The 24,520-nt window shown below is 39.3% G+C and overlaps 1 protein-coding gene across 1 annotated transcript in view; it reads left to right on the top strand.

The window, feature by feature from the left end:
* Positions 1–24,520, top strand: part of ncanb (neurocan b) — a 146,500-nt gene that overhangs the window by 98,576 nt on the left and 23,404 nt on the right. The window contains exon 11 of the mRNA XM_086161441.1: positions 15,798–15,911. Coding sequence (XP_086017567.1) covers positions 15,798–15,911 — 114 coding nt within the window. The remainder of the gene's footprint in view (positions 1–15,797; positions 15,912–24,520) is intronic.

Here is a 24,520-nt window from a genome sequence, read left to right as displayed (position 1 = left end):
AAGCATGTAGAGAAAGATCGAGAGGGCTGGTTGCCCTGTTTACCCCCTCAGGACACCAACTTCATTCCATTGCTAATGATTGAATGGATTTATGTGTTTAGCTCCAAATATACCAATTTCTAGTTGGCAAGTCAATAATTTGTGGGGGTTTACTGCCATTTCCTGCCTTTCATGTTTCTGGAATGTCACTTCCCTCAAAGAGAGAGGGTGCAACTTTTTGAGAGTAATGATTCTGATAGTCAAAGCGATTGCTCATTTTCAAATTGCTAGACATGAGATTGCAGGGAAAAAAATGTAAACCACATCTATTTTCCTTTCCTTTTAAAAGACTGAATTAAAACCACATTCACAAAAGAACATCAAAACAAGGCTCTTTGCATCATCATAACAACACCAACCCATACTGTTATATTTACAAGATTCGAGAGGGAAACATACTGAACAACGTAATCAACCATTTGACTAAATGTCACTACTTTATATATTGACTTGATTGAAAATTAAATGGTGGATCAGATGACACACAGCAATCGGACTATAGGTTACAATAGGTCACAATCTTTAGGTTCATGCCTTCTAAGGAGCAATTAGTTGTTCAGGGTGATGTATATTTTCTACTTAAGCTTTTGTTTCATAACTCAGCTCATGTATGTAAGTAGCCATGTGTAGCCTAGCACTTTAGCGGGTTTAAGGTTCATCTGAGATAGTTGCAGCTGCCACTTCAATCACTGCAGCCAACATTAAGTGAATTTTTCAATGAACCAAACATCTGCTTCTTTTACTTGTAACATTAGGGGGAGGTGGGTTACATGATAGTCAATGAACTGGACCATTAAGATGACACACACTCTCATATCACTCTGCTTGACATCACACAACACATCAGATAGATATATATTTGGAATCTGTGATCACAAAAAGAATACTTTACCATTTTACAAAATACATTTTTATCCATCTCATCAATATTATGGTTCTTAAGGAAACACACAGAAAAGTATGTAAGAATTTGACTAGAATTAGAATTAACACCTGTATTGGATAGTTACACATCATTCAAAATGTAATGCCTGTTGTACTCACCTTAATTAAATTTAAATTTCAAAATTCAATCTCTTAAATAAGAATCTGCAATGTTCTGTAATATGATGGTGAAACAACAGAAGTCGCAACACAAAGACTTAGATGAACCACGCTAGTTTTCAGATTGTGAAGAACGTCTCTCCTTTGTCTGACAGTTTATCAGCAGTTTGTCACAGTTTGTCTGCTGCTGAGGAGTTCTCCTTGCATGCCCAATTAAATCAGCCACACAGCTGAATTCTATAATCAGCAGTATGATCGACTGTACATCCCCTCCACCACCACCCATATTCTCCACCCAAGCCTGCCAGCACCACCAAGGATGCCTGAGCTCTGATTGGTACTGCAGGCCAGCAGGTCACTGAAATAGCATTTAAACCTTGCCATTAAACTAATGATGTACACACACTTAGGTGGATTTCAGGATTCTCTGAAACCCTGTCACTCACAACCCCTTTGAAAATAAGTAGTCCTTTTACAGTGACAGCAATGTCAGCAATTTGTAGTTCATATAACAGCAAAAGCACGTTGGACTCTTTCTTCTTCATCCTCTTCTTCTTTTTCTTTTCCTTTAGATTTTTCCCTTCAGGGGCCACAACAATGAATCAACCTTTTCCATCTAACGCTATTCTCTACATCCTCCACTTTTACACCAACTAACTTTATATCTTCCCTCACTACATCCATAAATCTTCTCTTTGGTCTTCTTCTAGACCACCTGTCTGGCAGCTCCAATTCCAGCATCCATCTGCCAATATATTTACTATCCCTCCTCAGTTCAGTACATGACCGAACCATCAGAGTCTGGATTCTCTGACCTTCTCTCCAAAACATCCAACTTTTGCTGTCCCTCTCACCCCCAAAGAGAACCTCAGCATCTTCATCTATACGACCTCCAGCTCTGCCTCCTGTCTTTTCGTCATTTGCACCGTTTCAAGGACATACAGCATTGCTCGTCTCACCGCTGTCTCGTTCATCTTTTTTTTCATACTGGCTGATAATCTTCTATCACATAGCACTCCTGACACTTTTCTCCACCAAGTCCAACCTGCTTGAACCCATTTCTTTACCTCTTTTCCACTCTCCGTTGCTCTTGACTGTTGACCCTAAGTACTTGAAATCCTCCAACAGCTTGATCTCCATTCCTTGTAGCCTCACCATTCCATCCAGGTTCTTCTCATTCACACACAAATACTCTGTCTTGGTGCATCTAACTTTCCTTCCTCTCCTTTCCAGAGCATACCTCCACCTGTCTAGATTTTCCTCAACCTGTTCTCTGCTCTTACTTGAGATCACAATGTCATCTGCAAACATCATGATCCATGGAGATTCCTGTCCAGACTTTCTCATACAATACCGGAGTTCCTCTCTCGGCACCCTGTCATATGCTTTTTCTAGGTCTGCAAAAGCACAATCCAGCTCTGTCTAGCCATCTCCTGACTTCTCTATTAGCATTCTCAACGCAAATACTGCATCTGTAGTACTCTTTCTCGGCATGAAGCCTTACATGCTCACAAATGCTGACTTCTGCACTCATTATAGATTCCACTACTCTTTCCCATAACTTCAGTGTATGGCTCATCAACTTTATCCCTCTATAGTTCCCGCAATTCTGTACATTCCCCTTATTCTTAAAAATGGGCCCCATCACACTTCTTCTCCATTCCTCAGGTATTGTCTCACTGTCTAAGATCCGGTTGAGTAATCTAGCTAGAAACTTTACCGCTGCCTCTCATAGACACTTCCATAACCCCACAGGTATATCATCAGGACCAAGTGCCTTTCTACTCTTCATGCTCTTCAATGCCTTCCTCACTTCACTTTTATTAATCTCTGCTGCTTTGTGGTCTACAATACTGACCTCCTCTACCCTTGCCTCACTTTCATTTTCCTCATTCATCATCTCCTCAAAGTACTTTTTTCCATCTTCCTATCACTCTTCTAGTATCTGTCAATACATTTCCCTCTCTATCCTTAACCCTAGAACACTAACGTTAAAATAAGTAACACCTTCACTAACGTTGGGTATATTTTTACCCAATACAATATCCTGGATAAAATACAGTTTTCATCAGTTATAGATGGGCCGATGGGAGGAGGGAAACAAACATACAATTAATCACATCAGTGAGCAGCTTGAAGCTACCCAAGGACCCATAAAACACCATGGCAACACAATGGAAATCACATGACAAGAATTGTGTCGGTGAAAATCACCCAACGTTAGTGTTCGAGGGTTAATCACCCAGATCTGCTGTTCGATTCCTTTCCTCTATCTCTCTGTTTTACCAACCTGTACAAATCATTCTGTCTCTCCTTACTGTCCAACCAAGCATACAAGTCATCAAACGCCCTTTGTATTGCTTTTGCTACCTCTATCTTTACCTTATGCTGCATCTCCCTGTACTCCTGTCTGTTCTCTTCAGTCCCCTCAGTGTTCCACTTCCCCTTCGCTAACTACTTTCTCTGTATATACTCCTGCACTTCCTCATTCCACCAAGTCTCCTTATCTGCTTTCCTTCTAGACAACACACTAAGTACTCTCCTACCTGTCTCCCTGATCACATTAGCTGTAGTTGTCCAGCCATCTGGGCGATCTCCCTGACCACCCAAAGCCTTTCTCAACTCCTCCCTGTAAATAATACATCACTCCTCCCTTTTCAGCTTCCATCACTTTTTCCTTTGTACTGTGTTTGTCCTTTTGATTTTCCTTGTCACCAGAGTAATCCTACAAACCACCATCCTATGATGTCTGGCTACACTCGCTCCTACCACTACTTTGCAGCCACTGATCTCTTTCAGATTACACCGTCTGTACAAGATGTCATCTACGTGCATGCTCATACCTCCGCTCTTGTAAGTTATCCTATGTTCCTGTCTTTTCTGGAAAAATTTATTCATCGCAGCCATTTCCATCCTGTTTGCAAAGTCCACCACCATCTGTCCTTCTGCATTCCTATCCTGGATACCAAACTTGCCCATCACTTCTTCATCACCTCTACTGCCTGCACCAACATGTCCATTGAGGTCTGCACCAATTACCGCTCTCTCATCTCTGGTGACATTCTGCATCACTTTATCTAACTCATTCCAGAACTTCTCCTTATTTTCTAACTCCCATTCCGCCTGCGGGGCATAGCCACAAACAACCTGTTTCAATAATTAGATGTTGGGTATTGGGCAGCACTGTTGTGCAGTTGTTAGGGGTGATACCACACTGCAACAACTGCGTCTTTTCTGTGTGGTGTTTTCATGTTCTCCCTCTGTCTAAGTTGTTTTTCTGCCAAGCCAGAGTTAGGTCTCTGACTTTGCCCCACAGTCCAAAAACATGCAGTATTTTAAAGAAGACTCTAAATTCCCCAAATGTGTTAGTGAGAGAGTGAATGGTTGCATGTGTCTTTGTGACCTTGTGATCAACTGGTGACTGGTCCAGATTAAACCTAGCTTCTCGCCAATAACAGCAGGGACTGGCATCAGCACTACATAAACCCTGAAAATGGAATTAGTGGTATGGAGATGAATTAATGAGTGAATAGTTGGAAAGTATCAACCTTCTATAAACACATTGGTTTGTAAAAATTCAATAAATTCACCTGAGGCTTAATTCCAGGTAATAATTCAGTGATAATGTTGAAAAAACAATATTCAATTAACACCAAATTATCTTTGTATGTAGACATAGATGACGGATTTAAAAAATAGATAAGAAATGAATGGCTGGTCTCAACAGTTGCTTCTCCACATTGCTCAGGACAGTATTAGAGTGATCTACATGTTGGCTGTAGAACTGAAGAAAATAACTTAATTCCAGATTAATGAGCCGCTGGTAAGGATTTACGTCTCATGTGGTCATTATCACTTGTTTGTTTTTTTTCCTCCTTCTCTCACTCTGTCTCTCCCTTCCTCCCTGTGTCTGTCACTGTCTCTCTCACTCTCAACTGCATTCACACTTTTCATCCTCGCCACTTTCGGTTGCCTTATTTATTCTGCTCGGTCTTTGTTATTTACTTGACAGTTGAAGTGTTTGGTATGGGAAATTAATATGCATACTCTTGGCAGATGTGTGTTCAGGCCTTGTATACAGTGGCGTGGTTTGTGTTGGATGGACAGAGGTGACAACTTTGTTTACTCTGGGTCACAGCAGTATACAAAGGCAGGCTGCAAAGAAACCACAAATACAGTTTATTTAAAGAGCAGGAAGCGGATTCAACACGACAGTCTTATATAAGCACTGAAGAAACTGTCACAGAGTGAAGAAAATGTGCAGTTTATGTCAAACGTAACAATAGACCATACATGGATGTCCCGTAAAAAAAACGAATGAACAAACAAAAAAACCTATATGTTTACATATATGTTTGAGTGCAACACACATGTGACTCAATTAGTGTCAGAATCATATACAATCATGTCAAAAAAGTAGCAGTTGTCATTCTCACGAAAATAAGGCAAACAAAATAAAGGAACAGCATATGTTAATGACAAAAATATTAATGTTTATTTGCTTCACTAGAATCTTTGGCACCAACAGAACAATGAAGAAACAATAATTAATCCAGAAAAATAATTGTATGACTTTGTTAGAAACTTATCCTTTGGATAAAGTAATATATTTCGTCAGTTGTGAAATAGTGATCTCTTCCTGCCTGGTGAGCCTGTATGGCTCATATACACGGACAATACATCGGGATGCACAAAAATAAAGTAGAATAAATAGCCTTTTAAAGGAAAGAGAATCTGCTTGCTGTGTTTGCAACTTAGTATTTGGGAGAATTTAACTGAAGAAATTATTAAACTCAAAGAGAATGAGAGATAGATAAATCTCTCTAGATAAACCAGAGCAGACAATGATGATTGATAGGATAAAATTCTTGACCAAGCCTAAGTATGATTGACTGTTGAACACAAATTAGATGAAAAATCGCCAGTATTCTATTACAATTCAGCACAGATTTATTTCACCCGTCATTTATTGACAGAAATAGATTTAAGGATTCAACATCAGAGCCCTCTCCATGCAGAGAGTCCTTACATTTTATCATTCTCCTGTCAGTGATTAATTGATTCTGACAAGATTAAGAAAAAAATAGATAATATCACTCTACAGTTTCATCTTTAAGTATGACAGAAATAGTGACGAGAGGCAGAGAATAGCCTGTCACCAACCCCTCTGGGGAACTGCTCTACTTTAAGAGGTATATTTTTTTAAGTGTGCAGGCTCTCACAAGGGCTAGGAGCAAGAATTGGAATCAGAGTTAAGCAGGAGCAATGATAGAGATCTGAAGCAAGGCAGGAAGTCATTTAAAAATGATAATAAAAAAGAATAATGCAGCAGAGAAAGCTGAAAGAAATAAAAGGAAAAAAAGTTATTTTAAACAGTGGTCATGTGTGTTTATGATAAATCCTTGGTTTTGGCAGTCAGATAAAGTAGACTAAGCACAAGCCAAAATGAACACAGCCCAGAGGGACACAGCCAAAGCTAACTCCAGTGCCCCTAAAGGGACACCTGTAAACCCTCCTGACACAAAGGAAATTAACCTGGTAAGACTCACTGGGCCATTTAGAGATCTCCGGAGGGAAGTAGTAAAGAAAAGGTTTGGAGTCTCAGAGTGAAACGAGAATCCAGAGAAGTCCATAGCAATCATAAGAATAGGTATGGAAATATTCTCTAAAAGGGAAAATTTAAGAAAAAAATGGTGAAAATGGAAAGTTATCTATTTGTTCTCCTTATCACCGTTGTATCTCTTTTTGCATTGAGAATAAGACCACAAAGAGAACAGTGACATTTTTGCAGCTCACTTGCTTCTCTTTTTCTGGTCTTGGGCCTCTCTCTCACAATATAAAAACACACTGAGCATGAAAACGGCATGCACATGCACACAGGCAAACATAATGTCAACACATAGTCACTCTGTCAGAAATGAGGGCTAGTAGAGTGATGTGAGATGTTGTGACACTTTACCTCATTACATTTTCCCAGGCTGTTATGAATGTTGCAGTAGCACTGTCAACCAAAGCAAAGACCTGTCTGAAATGTAATGTGGGCGAGCGCGCTTCCACACATGAATGACACACAGACCAGCACATTCCTATACCACATTGCACCACATGAAATGAGAGGAATGCTTTGCTGCTTTTAGATTTCCTGTCCTGGTGATTTTTTTTTTTTTTTTTTTGGGAAATGTCTTCAAGGCAGGTTTTAGGCTCACTTTTCTCGTGTCCCCAAGTAGCAGAAGAAAGTCTGGTAAATCCCAATGATTTGGATGCCTGCCTCACAGTACATCTTCTAGGCTCCAAGATGTAATTGCGATGGGGGCTAGTGGTGAGGCAGCATGTCCCTGTTCATCCTAAAATCATGGCCAAGTGAATGTTTTTTCTATTTTTTTTCCCCCAGATCATAGGATGCCAGGCATTTTGGAAGAACTAATAAGTTCATTATTCTGAGCCCTTGGGAGAGCATGCCAGAGCCTTAAGGTGCATTTGAGCTCCTGTGGAGTTTTTCTGTGTACACAGATGACACTCTGCACACAGGGTGTGCTACAAACACTGGCACATGCACATCCACACTTCTTTGGACCTGGTGAGTAAAAAACAAATACAGAAAGAAGCAACAAAAATATTTAAAAAAAAATCCAGTTTTCCTGAATTCCAAAGTATCAACTGACTGAATCCTGGCAAATCATTTAATGTCACAAATGGTAGTATGGAAATATTTACAATTAGCAGTTTTAAAAGTTAAAAGTGAATACGTTGAAAGTGGGCTCTAAGACCTATAACCCTATCTTAGAAATGCTAATTCATGAACGAAAAAACAGACAAATGAGCAATCCCATCTCAAAGAGAAAGCCAGCAGCCCTTTCAAAGCTGTATTATTCATCCAAAGACATTGTCTGGTGACACCAATACAATCTGAACGTCCCAGTTTCCATCATGTCTGCACATGTACTTTGGTTGAGTCAGGCATTAACCATCTCTTTGAAAATGTAACAGGACATTTCTTCAAGCAGCTGTTTCTGAAACAACCTGAAAGATTAATTAGTTTGGGCATAAAAGGACACAACATATAATCTCATTGAGGGCATAAAAAACGCAGGGTGAGTTTATGAAAAAAATCAATTTTCTCAGTTTCAGTCGCCCTACACAGTGGGACAAGTGGCCTACATTGGCGAAGCAGTTAACAAAACTGACTAGTACAATTTAAAAGGAACAGTGAAGGGGATTAGCCACATTTACTGTTTCTTCCTTGAGAATAAACAAGGAAAGGCAAGATTGAAGGTCAATCTGACAGGTAATGGTTTATCTATTTGTGATTAGTATACAAGGTTATGATGCTCTCGAGCCACGGGGCGGAATGTAAGGTAAGGGCAGGCACAACTATTACATCAATTAAACTACCCAATAAAGGACATACGTGACAAACTGTTGAATACAACCAACAATTCCAAGACAAATTAGCTTTCACCTTCATTCCAATGGTGTTTTTTTTCCTCCACTTCAAGCATTGATGCCATTGTATGGTCAAATAAATTCTCTCCCTCCCTTTGTCTTCATACAGTAAAAATACACCTTGATTATTACAACCGAAATGTACTGTTAATTCTAATTCTAACTTCTATCCTCTATCTTCTATTTTTAGCCTTGTACTGTAATATGCATTTCTCTTTGATGTTTATTTATACTGTATTCTGCCATTTTTATGACAGCAGTCATGCAACTGTTGCAAAACAAACAAATCTTGAAAGCACAAAGGGTTGGTTTTATATTTGAAATTAGTTAACATAACCAAGGTTGTCAACATTCGCTATGTTTGTCTATGGTATAAGTTGTTTATTGAGAGCTATAAAGAAAAGAAAAGAAAAGAAAAGAAAAGAAAAGAAAAGAAAAGAAGAGTCAAGGTCACTCAGGTCTTGTAATCAAATTTCAAGCCCGTGCTAGTAATTTTAGAGGAGTAGTTGCATCAAGCAATGACTTTCTTGGATTTTGCTCTTAGGAAAGTGCATGATGCAGGATGTGTTCCAAACATTACACAGTCAAAGTCACAGACTTTAGTGTAAAGCAACTACATCATGAGTCTTCTCTTCCCCTTCCACAAATGGGTTTGATCATCTCCGCTTTGGTGCAGGAATCAAAAAAGTCTCTTGTGTTCTGAATCTGTTCTCTACATTCACTCACCTCAGCCTATGGTATCTTCATATCACAGCTCATTGCATCACACAACAAGGCCCAATGAGCATGTAAACTGGGAGAGCGGCGATTCTGCAAAAAGGTATCCATCTTTTTAGAAGGGCACTGAAATGTCAATGCCCCTCAGCCAGCTAAAAAGAGTCAATCACCCAGAGTCTCCTACAATGAAAGATGACAAACACAAAGAGCCTTTCAGCAAACCCCTTGTGCAACAAACATTTCCATTTCAAGGCCTCCATTTTCTAGCATGTCATGTCAGATTATTTTTGCATAATGTTGGCTGTGATTCAGAGACAATTAGTAGAAAAGACTGACCAGATCTGTCACCACATGTCACCGGTTGGGAGGAGAATAGTACATGAGTGAGAGAGAGAGGATAGGGGCAAATGCATGTCATGGATCTTAAATATACTCTATGTTGAGGGTCTTTGTTTTTTTTCTTGATGCAAGTTCTCTTCATATCTCCTCCTGTACTGTTTCTGACAAAGTAAAATTTCTGGTGGCATTTAATGCTTTTAAGGTTCTCTGTGTAATCCATTACATTTATGTTTGATCTCTAGGTCTGGCATTATGTCAGCAGAAGAAAAAATGGGTTTTCCTATACTTTTCAAAGCATCCTGGTGAGATGGTAAATGCACAAATTCCCACCAGACATTTGCTGTGATTTATTCAACAAAACAACATGTGTCTTTAACCTTTGCCTCATGCATTGCAGCATACAAAGACATCATAGTGTTAGGGTTTTTAGATGTGTTACTCTTTCAATCTACTTGATTCCCCATCCCTTCAAACACCAACATTTCCCTCATTTAAGTCTTTCTTTGTCACCCTTTTTCTCATTTTATCTTCGCCACTGTCCTCTGTCGTTTTATATAATTTAGCACCTTTTGTCAGGACCATTCACACTGCTTTTCCCAAAGCAGTAATGTGAGAGATGGAGTCCTCAATGTTAAATATCTCTAAATGAAGAGGCGGGTTCGGTTATGAATTTTAGGGTGTAGGCATTCTTTCTAACAGTCATTACCATGACAGGCAAATAGCTGCAATATTGGCCCCGTCAGTGGATGCTTGTATTGGGTTTGGTTTTTAGAATGGGCAGTGGGCATCCTTCCTCTCTCCCCATTGTTCTCATGCACTGCTGGAAACACCAAAATAAGAAACCCCAGCTATCAAACATCACATTTTGAATTAAGTATATTTTGTGTCAAAGCAAACAAATACCATATAAGTGGGAGGTGGGAGCAAAAGCTTCTAAGTTGGTATTTGTTTTTATTTTATCTTGTGGATAAATGTTGATGGAAGCAGCTTACTGCCTTCCTATGAGATACATGACCAAAAGAAGCATAGGAGTCACTTAAGGGGTGGGAATTAATACAAATGGTACATTCTGTTGCTTTCTCTGATTATACACTTATACAGAACTAAATCCTGCTATTCAGTAACCTCTAATTTACTTTTGCTCACAATATTTTTCTGATTTTATGTAGATATCAGATTTAAACAGCAGGATGACTAATCTGACTTAATGGACAGTATATCTCCTATGATTTTCTTAAAAACCACTCAATAGACAAACCAAGGTAACATCTCTGATATGCCAAGCTTATCTGGTGCCCTCTCAGGTGCAGAATTCATAATCCTCACAATCCCTCCATTGTTACATTCAGCAAATGTTTTGATTTTATTTAGATATTTTTATTATTCAAAACAATCTAATGAAACCCCATGCTGCTTTATTTACACTTCATCAACAGTGTAAGAAAATATTAATGGCTAAGAGTCTATTGACCAAGGACTTTATTTTGTCATTCGTGTCTAATATGGACTTTAATTAATCCATAAATCTCTCAGGATTCTCTAATACTCACCTTAAATCCTGATGTCCTGATGTGCGAAACAGCCTCTTAGCCAGAGATTTGAAAACCATTTAAATTGGGTCTCTTTCAAGTGCAGCAAGTTGTTCACTCTAGTTACATAAAGAAAGTTAGACCCCAGACAACATTTTGGCATCAGTAGTCTATTGGTATAGTTTGTCATTTTTTAATGTTTTTGATTCACTAATATTATTAGTTTGGTGTTGGTGTTAAAGGACTAAAGTTGGAACTCGCCTTCATCCCCGCAATTCTTCCTTTTCACACAACAATAACACAGTATTTCGGACACAGGTAGTTGACAAATAATAGAGTAAGCCATGAAACAGTTTTAATGCACCAGATCTGGCCTTAAATATCGATTCCTCTCTCCTGGTCTTTATTGCTCTCAGATTGGACTTTTAATCTGCTGGTTGGACCCACAAGAATTCATAGCCATGAAATTGCTGAGTGCAGTTCAAGTCTCATTTATGAAAAGAGAGAATTACTGTTTACATTTCACTTGGCATCTGCATTCACAAATATATTTACTGAAGTAAAACTCGGGGCATAAATTTCACAGTGGTAAGGTACAAAATATCCTTTTGGCATCTGCAATTTCCCTTCTGTGGGGCTGAAAAAGCGATTTTACGATCTTATCTAGTAAGACAAGAAGACCGGTGTTGACTTGGCATATGAAAGGTGATGTATCTGGCCTGGTGAACCCAAAGCACACAGGTAATAGTGATTTAATCGAATCCACAGAACTGACGAATAACCCCAAAAAGAAAATTGGGAATATTTGACCCTTATGTTCTTGCCTAACGCCTGTCCATTCGGTCATTTTTTTTCCTCCAACCATTTTCAACACTCCATACTGAGAATTTTATCCACACAGAGAATAAAACAGCAGACATTCTGACTAAAAATACAACCTAACAAACAGTTTCTACATCCACCATCCTTAGAGTCATCACTTATCTCCAGATACTGAGAGAGCAAATGTAGGATACATATTTTCCCGACAATCAAACATGTTCTTTTAAGCCATGTATTTTTCAAACAGTTGTGACTCACATTAAAATCAATTTTAAATTTTTATCTTTTCCGCCTTAACGTTACCTTCATCACCTCTTTCTGCCTCTGTTGCCAGATTTAAATTAATAATCCTTGCTCAAAGAAAAGTTGGTAGTGTCTCATGTGTCAGCTGCACCCTGCAGTTTCCACACTGGCTGGCACCTGTTCATTCCTCCATGTATTTTTCTGCCAACAGATAAGTGGAGCATTGCTTTGCTTGACTCCCTGGAGACTATACTAGTGCCCAATCCTCACTTTGTTGTACTGGGGCGTTAGCCAGGGATCCATGGACACACACACACACACACACACACACACACACACACAAATAAATACACAAATACCCGTGCACGCAAACAGCCAACTGCTTAACTTGGACTATTTTCTCATTAAGCCACTTGGGCAGAGTGGACTGAATGGACAGGCCTGCTGTGAGCTGGCATTCCATTTGTGTGTAGGAGAGGGGGGACACTAAAGACCGACACTAAAGATTGTTTATTTTTTTCAACTCAAAGCTTTTTTTTTCCTCAGCTAACAAATGGAAACCTCCTGGGATTTTGTTTGCTTTAAGATTCCATGTTTTTGGGTTTTTTTTCTGAAACAGTGCTGTGGTACTAGACATGCACACGAGCCAGAGAATCACAACCATGAATCCCCAGTGCAGCCAGGCTGAATTCTGATATGTGGCATGTAATGAAGTCATGATCTCTAAAAGATCAGAAACTTGTCGGCTAGGCTGTGGGCCAAATAGACATCAAATATGTGGCCTACATCTCGAAATTAATGACAAACTAAACCAGGCCCAAGACTACAACAACAATAACTGCATCATAACAAAGCCAGACAACAGCAAAGAGTAAGTCAAGTATAAATAAGTAATAACAGGTAAAATCACATACCGGTCAGAGGAGATTCAAGAGAGAAGCTTCCTCCAATTTTGAGGGTATGATGAAATATATATCAAGTTATATATCACTTTTGGCCTCCTTGTGATTTGTTCATCCACATCGCAGCCATTTTATGCCCTTTTAATACAACATCTGACTCGATGTCCCTGTAGATTTCCTGTTTCTGTTGCACACTGTTTCTGTTTGCTAAAAAATATCTCCATATAGCCACGGTGCTTGGATGTCAGTCAGTCCCTGAGCCAATTTTGTTGGGAGCTTGTAGTTTTTTACTAATTGGTATCGCAGTCTCTGATGGTATCAATCGATTGGCAGCTCGTTACAAGGGCTTCACTTAGAACTGCACGTATGAATGGTCCCAAATTTTTGCAGCGTTATTCACGCCTTGCGGTTTCAAAGCACTTTTCAGCAGAGAGCATTCACCCATCCACACACATATACAAGTTGCTAACCAATTTAATTAGTTTTGTCACTGAATAAACATTTCTTAGATACTAAGATTGCCTCAATAAAATGAAACAGTGTTATCATAGTGGCAAAAAAGGATCAAGTTATAACTGGATTGTCACTATGTCTGCTCTTCAAGTGATGGTATCAAGTGACAAGTATCTAGGAGTCTACAATGACCTTTCTACATTTATTCTGAATACTTCAAGGCGTTGCTCATTGAATTCCCGATCAATTTTTTTGGGGCATGCAGCAGGTTTCTCTTAATTTGCATTCCTCTGCTCCTAAAATGCAAGGGCTGGCTCTTTAAGCCAATGCTGCAATCCTAATGATCCCAGATGCTGGCTCATATTGTACCCTATAGTTTTTCTGAACAGCTGTGATGCACAGACAAGCTGCTCATCTGTTGGTTCACACTGAAGACTGGGAGATATTATTACTCCCGGTTATTCATCATGCACTTTTCACGTATCAATATTTAATATTCTCCTTTTAGGTCAGATTACACAGTTTCGTCCAGCTGTATTTGTTATCTTTGTTGAAACTGTGTGTGATCAGATGTGCCTTGGGGTTATCTCTCATCCACAGTTACTGTTCTTAAATTTAATTTTTTGTTATTTGAAAGGTTTAAATAGCCCTAAAATTAGCTCTTATTGTCTTAGAAAGTCTATGTAAATCAGTGCTTACTGTGGTATTGTACAATTGTTCATTCTGGCCAGCAAAAACAAATACTCCCCGGGGACGTGCCATATCGACCGATTAACCCCGCAGAATCATGCTTTACTCAGAGTGTCTTGCGATTGCTGGGTCTCATCGATGATTCCAAACAAGATTATAATCTCAATTAAAATTTCAATATATCAGTCAGTTACATTTGTTGAAGTAAAAGAAGTCTGTCCGCAGCTGTTTGTAGCGTAACCCTAAGCCAATAACCGAAAACAAAAAATCTGTTCAGTTTTAGTTTTCAGTTTCGCGTATTCAGTCTATACTCGGTTCAATATGTTTCTCTTTTCTTGCATACACTATAACAAATGTTGAGTTTGACAGACATTTATGAACAAACTGTAAATTGCTCAAGCATGACAAAAAGTATCTACCCCCAGCATCTCTGGCTCTGTCTCTACCCCTGCCATCAAATTCAACAATTTAGTCAGCCTCACATAGCAGCTGCAATGCCTTTTTTTTCTTATTGCTGTTGGTTTCTTTTTTGGTTTTTGTTGTTTTTTTTTCTCATCAGACTGTTGTGCCCCAAACATTGGCTGCAGTATTCAAATACGGCACTGAACCTTTCCTAGTTTTACAACATCATGTCACTCTGCAAATTGTTATCCCTTCATCCTTGTTTTCATCACCTCCCCTTCTTCCTGTTTTATTGCATAGCCTTGTATCAGCTCTCTAACTCCACATCTTCTTCTACCCTTTGGACTTTCTCTTGCTTTCCCTCTCTAAATTCCCCTCCCTACTGTACGACCTCTTGCCAAGGCCCCAGGGATTTGCTCAGTTGTTGTGATGGTGGAGGATTTTGGGATGCTGCCGTTTTAATGATTTTGCCCTGCGGCCCAGATCAGCCAGAGTAACACAGTTACCATTTTTAAAGAGACGGAGGCCTTTCACCTGTACATGCTCATAAAAAATCTGTACTTATAAAGCTATCTTTTCCTTTAATACTTTGCATTTCAAAATTGTAACATATTTAGTTCCCAATTTCTGTATCGAATAAGGGATCTAATAATTTGAGAGGGTGATTTCCCTCTTCTCTTCTCTTCTCTTCTCTTCTCTTCTCTTCTCTTCTCTTCTCTTCTCTTCTCTTCTCTTCTCTTCTCTTCTCTTCTCTTCTCTTCTCTTCTCTTCTCTTCTCTCTCACCCTACTCAGTTCATTCTATACACTGGATTATTTGGATTTAACTTCACACCTCAGGCAAGTCCTGCAAACACATTGCAATTAGAATCATGCACTTCACAGCATCACAAGCTCACTAACTGATGAAGTTCCACCACTTGATTTCAATTATAGCGTATTCAGTCATTTCTTGTTCAGACTTTGGGTCTATCAGCAGTTTCTTCAGAATCAAGTAGCGGCAGAAGGTTGTTTAAAACAACTGTTTGGGCAGAGCCCTGAGTGCGCTGTTTGAGTATGTTTGGGTGTTTAACTTATTGGTTGGCTTACTTACTTATTGGTCATCTCTATCTGTCTCTCTCTCTCTCTCTCTCTTTGTCTTTCTGCCGCCCTCCATCCCTTTCTGTCCCATTCCAGACATTGATGACTGCCAGTCCAATCCATGCCAGAATGGAGGAACATGCATCGATGAGATCAACTCTTTTGTTTGTCTTTGTCTTCCAAGCTACAGCGGAGCTACATGTGAGAAAGGTAACGCATTGTTCTCTGTGCCTCACAAAGTTGCCAGGGTTTATTGATTGCTGCAGAAATGGTTGAGAGTTTTATGTGGAGATGGCGAGAGGAAAGTAACTGGAGCAAAGGAGCGGGAGCTAGGTAAGACCAGAAGAATAGGAATAAAAAAGAGGAGCGGAGGATAGTGAGAATAAGACGGTGGTTTGGTGGAGAACAGGATGTGGAGACAGAGGAGGAGAGAAGAGGAACTGTGTAACATAACTTAATGAGAATGTGTAAATGGGGATGAGCGAAAAGGGATGAAGGGGTTGTAGACAAAGAAGCAAAGGAGGAGGCCGAGAGAAAAGCCCCATGGAATAATGTATTCGGTTTACACAGAACACCTGCGTCCAGCTGCTCTGCTCTTATTATGGGAATTCCCTTGAGAGGTGTCCGGCATAAAGAAGGGTGTTGACAAACTGCTTTAGACGTGAAAATATGGCCAATATGTCAATGCAAACACTGATGAATGCAAATTACTGTTTTATTCAATATATTAAGATTGCTGGTAATTACTTACCTTACCAACCTTTTCTGTTTCATTACTTTTTTTTTGTCTTGTTTGTGGGACGGAGGTTTCAGTGATTAAAAGCTGTTGGTGGATTTTCATGCTGAATGCATATCCATATGCACTCGTAATTTTGTGTCGTAAAGAAATGGCAAATATATTCACATTATTCTTTCTTGAACTGATATTGTTGTCAGTATAGCGGTTAAATGTCTATGGAGTTGAGAAGCAACAAAATATGAAAGTCCGCAAACTGTAAATCCTAAATATTTTTTTCTTTAAATTTCAAGATTTAAAGTAACAGAACTACATTTTTCAGAGACAGATTGTTGTTAAGATATTTAGAAACATTCACCACAGTAATAAAAAAACAGATCATGAATTTTGTTTTTTCATGAATGAAATAGTTGCTAAAATGAGCATCATGGTAAAGCAACGCATTTTGATTCCAAGCAAAATGAAAGATGGTAGGAGAGACTGTGGTCCGCATTCCCCCTAACCCACTGAACCGAAGCACAATAAGAACTAAAAAAGAAAAACAACTGGTACTTGTGATTTACAAGCGAAAATGAACTTAAGTAATAAACCCCAACATGCTAAATCAATAAACAATGCAAATTACAAAACACAAAGAAAGTCCGGGACAAAACAAACGGAGACCTCCTTAATGATAGTTCCGCTGAGTGTGCAGTGTCTGAGCCAGAGCAGTTGTCTGCTCCTCCTCCCCCTTTCTCCCCTCACTCTATATGCTGATTACCTTTAGATGCACCGAATGCAGGTGGAGAAGAGAAGAAACCTCCTGAGAGGGGCAGCAACCAAAACACAGCTCAGGCAAAGGCCAAGAGGACATGTAAAATTCCTTCAATAATAGGGGAAATAAGAACATTATAATAAATCATTTGTCAGTGAACAATGCATTGCGTTTGGACATTTGCATTACCATTAATAATATGATTACCATTACATTGCAAGGATATAAGACTTTCTCTGAGTTCTACATTTGATAAATACAACCACATACTTGTGTGATAATTAATAGTCTAACTGGACTGGCCTCAAGCTCATTTTATTCTGTATTCTGTATAACAATTCTGTATAACAGCTAACCTCTTCCTGTCAAACTTTCAGTGAGCTAAAGAAATGACACTGACATCAGTGAACGTGAAATCAACATTCAAATGTTAAATTCTACAAATATATTATTCGACGCCGTAAAGCTCTGACAAAGAGAAGACAAAATCCATAAGATGTTCCTTTAGAATATATGAAACTGAAAAATTTTGCATTGTATTTAGATAATATCAAAACAAAAGACTGTTTTCTTTTGTTTTTTTCTTTAGCCATCTTGGATCTTAACCACAAAAGCGGCCTGAACACCTAACAAAATCTTCTTCATCCGCTTGTCCTGCACTCGGGGTCGCAGGGGATGCTGGAGCGTATCCCAGCTGTCATTGAACGAGAGGCAATGTACACCCTGGATCAGTCGCCAGTCAATCGCAGGGCCACATACAAAGATAGACAGCATTCACTCACTCACTCAGTCAGAGCAAATTTAAACATTTTTTCCAGTTAACCTGCTGCGTGTTTTTGGAATGTGTAAGGAAACCAGAGTACCCGGAGGAAAACCGCACAGACACGGGGAGAACATGCAAACTCCGCACAGAAAGGTCCCCTAGTCGGAATCAAACCAGGGTCCTTCATCCTGTGAGGCTGAAGCACTAAACACTGAGCCACCGTGCCTAACATTATGATATCTCAAATTATCTTTACTGCTTTGCAGTGCATACTGCCTTTTAAAAACAGAATTAATGGAAACTATATATTGTAAAAAGTGAATATATTCTTAACATGGTAATCACACTGACTATCTTTTTTTTATTTAAACATAGGTGAGTATCCTCCTGCCTCGTTGTTCAACAACCAAATCTAGATAACTGCTGTTTTACTTGAAACTCTGGCACAACAATTTCCTTCGGGATTAATAAAGTTGTTCTCATCTCATCTCATCATTTTCACTCACTTAGATTTGGTTGTGTTAACATCTTCAGACCATTTCTGCGGACTCTGGGCTCATAGCCAATGATGTTGCAGTTTCAGATTTGTCATTAGGTTCTTCTCCCCCCTAAAATGTGTCCGATACACAGCAGCTATAATGCAACTGCTAGAAAGTGTTTATTATCCCTCAATATATCTATCCCAAAAAAGAAAGACCTATCACTCAAATTTGTCAGTATTTTGCCAGTTTGTATTGTTTGTGTCAGCTTGGTCAGTTGAAGTGATCATCAAAAACTGATCTCTGCTTTATTTTGTCAGTTCCTTGGCCACAGTGAGTATTGTGGGCCTTTAAGTTGTCGAGTATTGGAGGTTTGGATTTCACTTGGCAGGGTTTGTTCCACATTTCTTCATGAGTCACAGTCCTTCCACTTGCATTGTTCCATTTTTTCCACACTCTTTGCTTTTTTTTTTATTCCAGCAGTTTTGCTTATCCACTCTGCATTGTTACAACAGTCAGTTTCCCTGACCACTGCCATCCATTCAAGGGATACAAAAAAATCAGACAGACCAAGAAGTTATTATTTTTCTCCTTCTTGCTTGTGCTGAGATTAAAAACACTCCTGTTCAATTTTATAAATCTGCAAATAAAAAACCTGACTTTTTATCATCTCAAAAGTTTAGCAGATTGGAGACATCATCTACTTGCTCATTTGGAGGTCAAATTCATTTGTATCAATTGTACTTTTTTTTATTTTTCATTAAAGAATTGGGTAGTGTGACGCAGTTGTCAGCACTCCCACATCATGGCAAGAAGGTCCCTGGTATGGTTCTGACAAATCACTTCCTTTGTGGATTTAATATATTCCGCTTGTGTCTGTATGGGTTTTCTCCAGTCTCTCCCAAACCCTCAAATAGTGTATAACATTCAATAGATTACTTTAGGAACTAGAATAGCCCATTGATGTAAAGGGGGAAGTGAATGGTATTTGTACTGTATGTCTCTTTAGGGCGATGCGACTGAATTTGGATGGTCCAGGGTGACTAAATGAATCTAAATTTGTATGCTTAGCTGTTTCCTTTGTTAACCTCATCCTTAATGTTTATTTGGGAATGGTTGGTGATAACTTTCTTTAACGTATGAGTCAGTTGAAAATTGTAATTTAGGAAAAGAACATATTAGATTAGTATTAGAACTGTGCATGTTTCCTCCCCTGCTGTGTTCCTGCCTTCACGGCTGATTGGGAACAGCAGGTCTGATTGTGTAAATCTGAAGTCTCTGTTTTCCTGTCACTTTCATCCCTCAGTGCTCTATGCTCACACAAATATGTGATTCTGCTATCAAAAGTACTACTCGCAGTAGGCATCTTTCTGCATTTCAGCTCAATCTCTATTTAATATCCAGAGGGAGGTATGAAATGCTGCATGAGCAGTGAAAACAAACACTTGTTCAGCCAAGGGTTCTGTCCACTTAAATGTCATCTAGTCCGTCTTTGTCTCAGTAAAGTGTTGTGTGTGTGTGTGTGTGTGTGTGTGTGTGTGTGTGTGTGTGTGCGTGCTCCTGGCTCCCTCTGGCCTGTTACCATGGTGATCCTATCAGAGAGTCAATAATAGTAAGTTGACAGGGCTGAAGTCCCATGGTGAACATCCTGGAATACAACTGCAAATTATAATTATCATATAAATTCTAAATTTTCTGTGCAAGGCATTTTAGTTATTTGTCATCTTTGCATGACTCATTTTCTAACATAAAAAGATAATTTATCTGTTGTCCTCAAAGTCTCAGTATTTGTTGCAGTAATCATCTTCATTGTACCATTTTTCCCAAATGTATTCAGTTGAAGGTATAGTTGTCAGAGAGAAAAGTGTTGTTGTGATCAGGTGAATCAAGCTCATCACTCATTGTTGCTGATTGTGGAATCCCTGTGAGCAACTGCTCTCTAATCAGAGGGGAAAATAAAGCAAATTTTTTCCTAGCTCCCCTGAACAGAAAAAGGGACGGATAAGCCAGTTACTTTTTCCTCCGCTTTCTCCTGCCATTTTTCCTCTCATCCACTGTCATTTATTCACCTCTACTGGCAATGAGTGTGCAGGTGTTAGACTGTTAAAAACGACTTTCACATTTTTCACACACTGTCAACTTGGAAATTCTATGACACAACATGACATAACAAGAGCATCTCAATTAGACAGGCTTTTGCACATGCACTTACACATTTACATGCAGAGCCAGAAAAGAGGTAACTCATTAACCCCTAGACTAAGCAGTCATAGTCAACTATGCATGTAAAATTTTACCTGGTGTGTCTGTCATCCAAATTTAACACGTAAACTAAAAATACTACACTCAAAATTCATAATATGCCAAAAATTTTGACAAGATTTGTTTTCGACTTTGGTTTCACACAGATATAATGTTACTAATCCACACAATGAAAGCCCAAAATGTCTTTGGGAGTCTTTTCTTTACTATCTTTTCATATTATTCTACAGCTATATAACAAAAAAACCTATAAAACACAATCAAATCCATCCCAAAATTCATTAAGTCTCTCTCATTTGAGAGCAGAAAATATATATGCTGAAAATCAAACAAAGGCTGGCTCTAGAGGATTGTAGAAAATAAATGCATTCCCTGTCAAAACCAAATGAAAGGACCAGCTCCTTATCTTTCCAGTGTTATGTATTTTCCCTCAAACCCGTACCTGCAGTTTACCTTGCCCCCCCCTTTTGTTAGATCATGCATTTTTTTTTTTTATATGTATTCATGTTTTTTTGGGTGTTGTTTATTTTTGTGGCAAAGTCCCTCATCCTCAGTAGGTGGCACAGCTGTTCCAGACAAGAATGACTGGATACCAGAGCTGGAGGCGAGCATGCTAATGAGTTTGCCTCAGTGAGTGTTGGTGAGGTTTGCAGCGTGACCATTATACACCACAGCTATCTACTGAAACAAATTTGATACAGTTAGAATTGCTCTGGGCTGGATGGCATACTGATTCAACTAACATGAGACACAGCTGAAAATTTCTCAGTTTAATAAACATACGTGCGAGAGCACAAACATTCCCACACAATAAAGATGAATTCATCATAGCAAGTTCAATCTTAAAAGCAAACAAAAAGCAGACATTACAGGGAACCCAGAGCAAAGTGGAGCACAACTTCTCCACCGACCAGGACTTTGGGTGAATCTGGGTCAGACAGATATAAGAACTTGGAGTGTGTCAACACCAACAGCAACACCAGCACTGCAGATGGAAAATGATGTAGTGGAGCCTACACAGAGACTAATGAGGAGGAGAGCAGACGGAGCTGACTAACAGCAGTGGGAAGTGCTTCAGAAAGCACCAGATGCAATCCTTCTGTCATTGCATGCTTGTTATTCCTTTCTCCTTTACGCTCATATTTTATCGTCATGCATATGCATTATTTGGCATGTACTCATCCTTACCATAATTTCATGGTGTTTGTTTAACATGAAAAATGATATAATTTATTAGTCATTGAATATCACTTGTTGTTGTTTGGGGTTGGATTTGAATGCATTTGTCACTTCAAAATAGGGACAAATGATCTTAAATGTAGTAGAATAGCAGAGACAGGTGTCTAGGTGAAAGCAAAAACTGATAAGGCTGAATTTAGCTTATTCCCATGTCTGCGTGGGTTTCCTCCCAAAATGTGCAAATAAGAGCATGAATGGTTGTATATGTGGCCCTGCGTGTACCCTAGGGTGTACCCTGCCTCTTGCCCAATGGCAGCTGGGATAGGCCCCAGCGGCAGACAATGGATGGATGGATAATAGAAATACCATGCCATGAATGACTTTACAATTACCGTCATACTCTAGTCTTGAATATTCTCTTTACTGATTGACTGTGACTTTGCACCGGTCATGTCACAGACCATTATGCTGTTGCTCCCTTACATCACATCCTCCATCCATCCTTGTAATAGGCCATGAGTTGGGATGCAACCCTTCATTTGTTTTCTTGTTTTTTTTTTCTGAATTACTGGAAAGAATGCAGTCTCACTTTGTCTCTCAGCATTTTCAACCACGCTATGATGCTTATCTGGTTACTTAATAGACTTAAGAAAATAAGATCTCATTTTATCAAACATCATTGCTCCTATCTGCCCTAGACCATAAAAGGTTGCTGCTGAGTAAAGGGAAGCTTACTGTTGATGATCCATCATGGCCAGTATTCAGAGATTCACATCATTGTTTGTTATCCCTTGAAATTCATGCCGACTATGTGTTTGATCAAACTCCAAGTTCTGATGACATAATGGACACCAGAGTGTCTCAGCAAGCAGTCCCCCTGAGATAACCTATCATAAGCGTGCTTAGTGGCGCAGCAGCCACCCACGGCACAGAAATGCCAAAAAGGCACAATATGACATAACAGAACACAAAAGACACTGATTTTAGAAACCAACAACATAATTCATTCAATTAGGGTACTCAGTAATTCCCTTCTCCACAATTAAGTAAACGTCCAGTAACTCAGATCAAATTTTTAATTTATATTTGGTCTCTACAACTGTTTTACAGAAGTATAAGGTTGAAAAGCAGGTTTGGATGGAGAATCAAGTCATATACAATTTACAGTATAGTAAGAACTAAATTCAGTTTGGTTGCATCATTTGCTGTCACATTATGATGAAAGATAATTCCAACAGCCCTGTGTGTTAAAGTCTGCAATTACATTTTTGCTTTGGAATGGGAAGCATCACCCCTCAATTTGATAAATTAGTGAGGCCGGTAATCCTGAATGCATGTACATCGGGAAAATTTAGGTGTGTGGTGGGGTGGGGGGTGAAAGGGGGCTTATTTCTTAATCACAAGCTGTCCCCTGGTGATTGTTGTCCCATTTAAGGGGAATTTAAATTGAGATTTGTGTGTTCTAATGACTGTGGGGACGTGCGCCGATATGAAAAAGAGAGGCAGCTCAAGCCTATTGCTTTGCCTCATCAGTCTCTGAAAAAAGGAATACCTATCCATTGCTCTTCCAATGGCGCTGAGAGACACACACAAATGTACGTATTGTGCAGCACATTCACCAGTAGAAAAACGCATTCAGCAACGTGTCCTTGAAATTTTTCCGAAGCCTTGCAAAGGCTATTCAGATGGAATAACGTCAAAGTATAGTCCTCACTCAGTATCCGATTGTGTTCTTTGTTTGCCAATTCTCTAAACACAACATGGGAGGAAACAAGGAGATAATTTATCCCAGGGCAGGTGTTCGCTTAGACAATGCTCTTTTCGCGAGCGCCATTATCTCTTACAAAATGTAAAGGAGGCCCACAAAGAAGAAAGAATATAAAGTATAGTCGGGGCAAGTACAATTAATTGAGATGTTTTAGAAGACTAATTAAGCCCATTAAATCCAACATGAATTTACGCCTTCTGATCTGGATTATCCTGCCACCCATACTAGCTACCTAATGTTCTTTTCTATCAGGCAATATACCACATCTCGATCCTGAGTAATGTGTGTAAGAATAAGAACGTAAGCTTCAGTAAAGTGAGCTGGGCCCCTGGTTGGAGCAAGCTGGGGATTTTCCTCTTTATGACCAGGCGGATGTACTGCTCGGTCAGCCTTTTTTATTTTGGAACGCCGAACACACACAACAGCTAAAACACGTTCGATTGGCCAACTGCTTCACTCACGCCTTTGAAACGAACTAACATTTGACAACGCAACTACAACATGAGACAGACACAAATGAACAACCCCCCCCCACACATTGCAAACCCTTTATCACATAATTACAACAGTCTCTTGGTCTATATCCCACATCCCATGCCTCATTCACCTACCTAAACCCTCAGCCAATGATATCTTATAGGTCGTCCAGGACGCCACATTATTTCATTGGTATTTCAACAAATCCAGTCTGGTAGGCACGACATGGCATTGGACAGCAGGATCATCCATCCTTCCATTATTTACTGCTTATCCTGCACTCAGGGTCGTGGGGATGCTGGAGCCTATCCCAGCTGTCATTGGGCGAGAGTTGTGCGACGGAAACGCTAACCGCTGCGCCACCGTGCCGCCATGAGGAGCTATATATTTAATATTATTAT

This window comes from Fistularia commersonii, chromosome 16, assembly GCF_037954325.1.
Source record: "Fistularia commersonii isolate RoL2024-O1a breed Wild chromosome 16, RoL_Fcom_v1.0, whole genome shotgun sequence".
In the NCBI taxonomy this organism is placed as follows: Eukaryota; Metazoa; Chordata; class Actinopteri; order Syngnathiformes; family Fistulariidae; genus Fistularia; species Fistularia commersonii.
The sequence above is the reverse complement of the archived record's forward strand: the minus strand, read 5'-3'. Positions and strand labels throughout refer to the sequence as shown.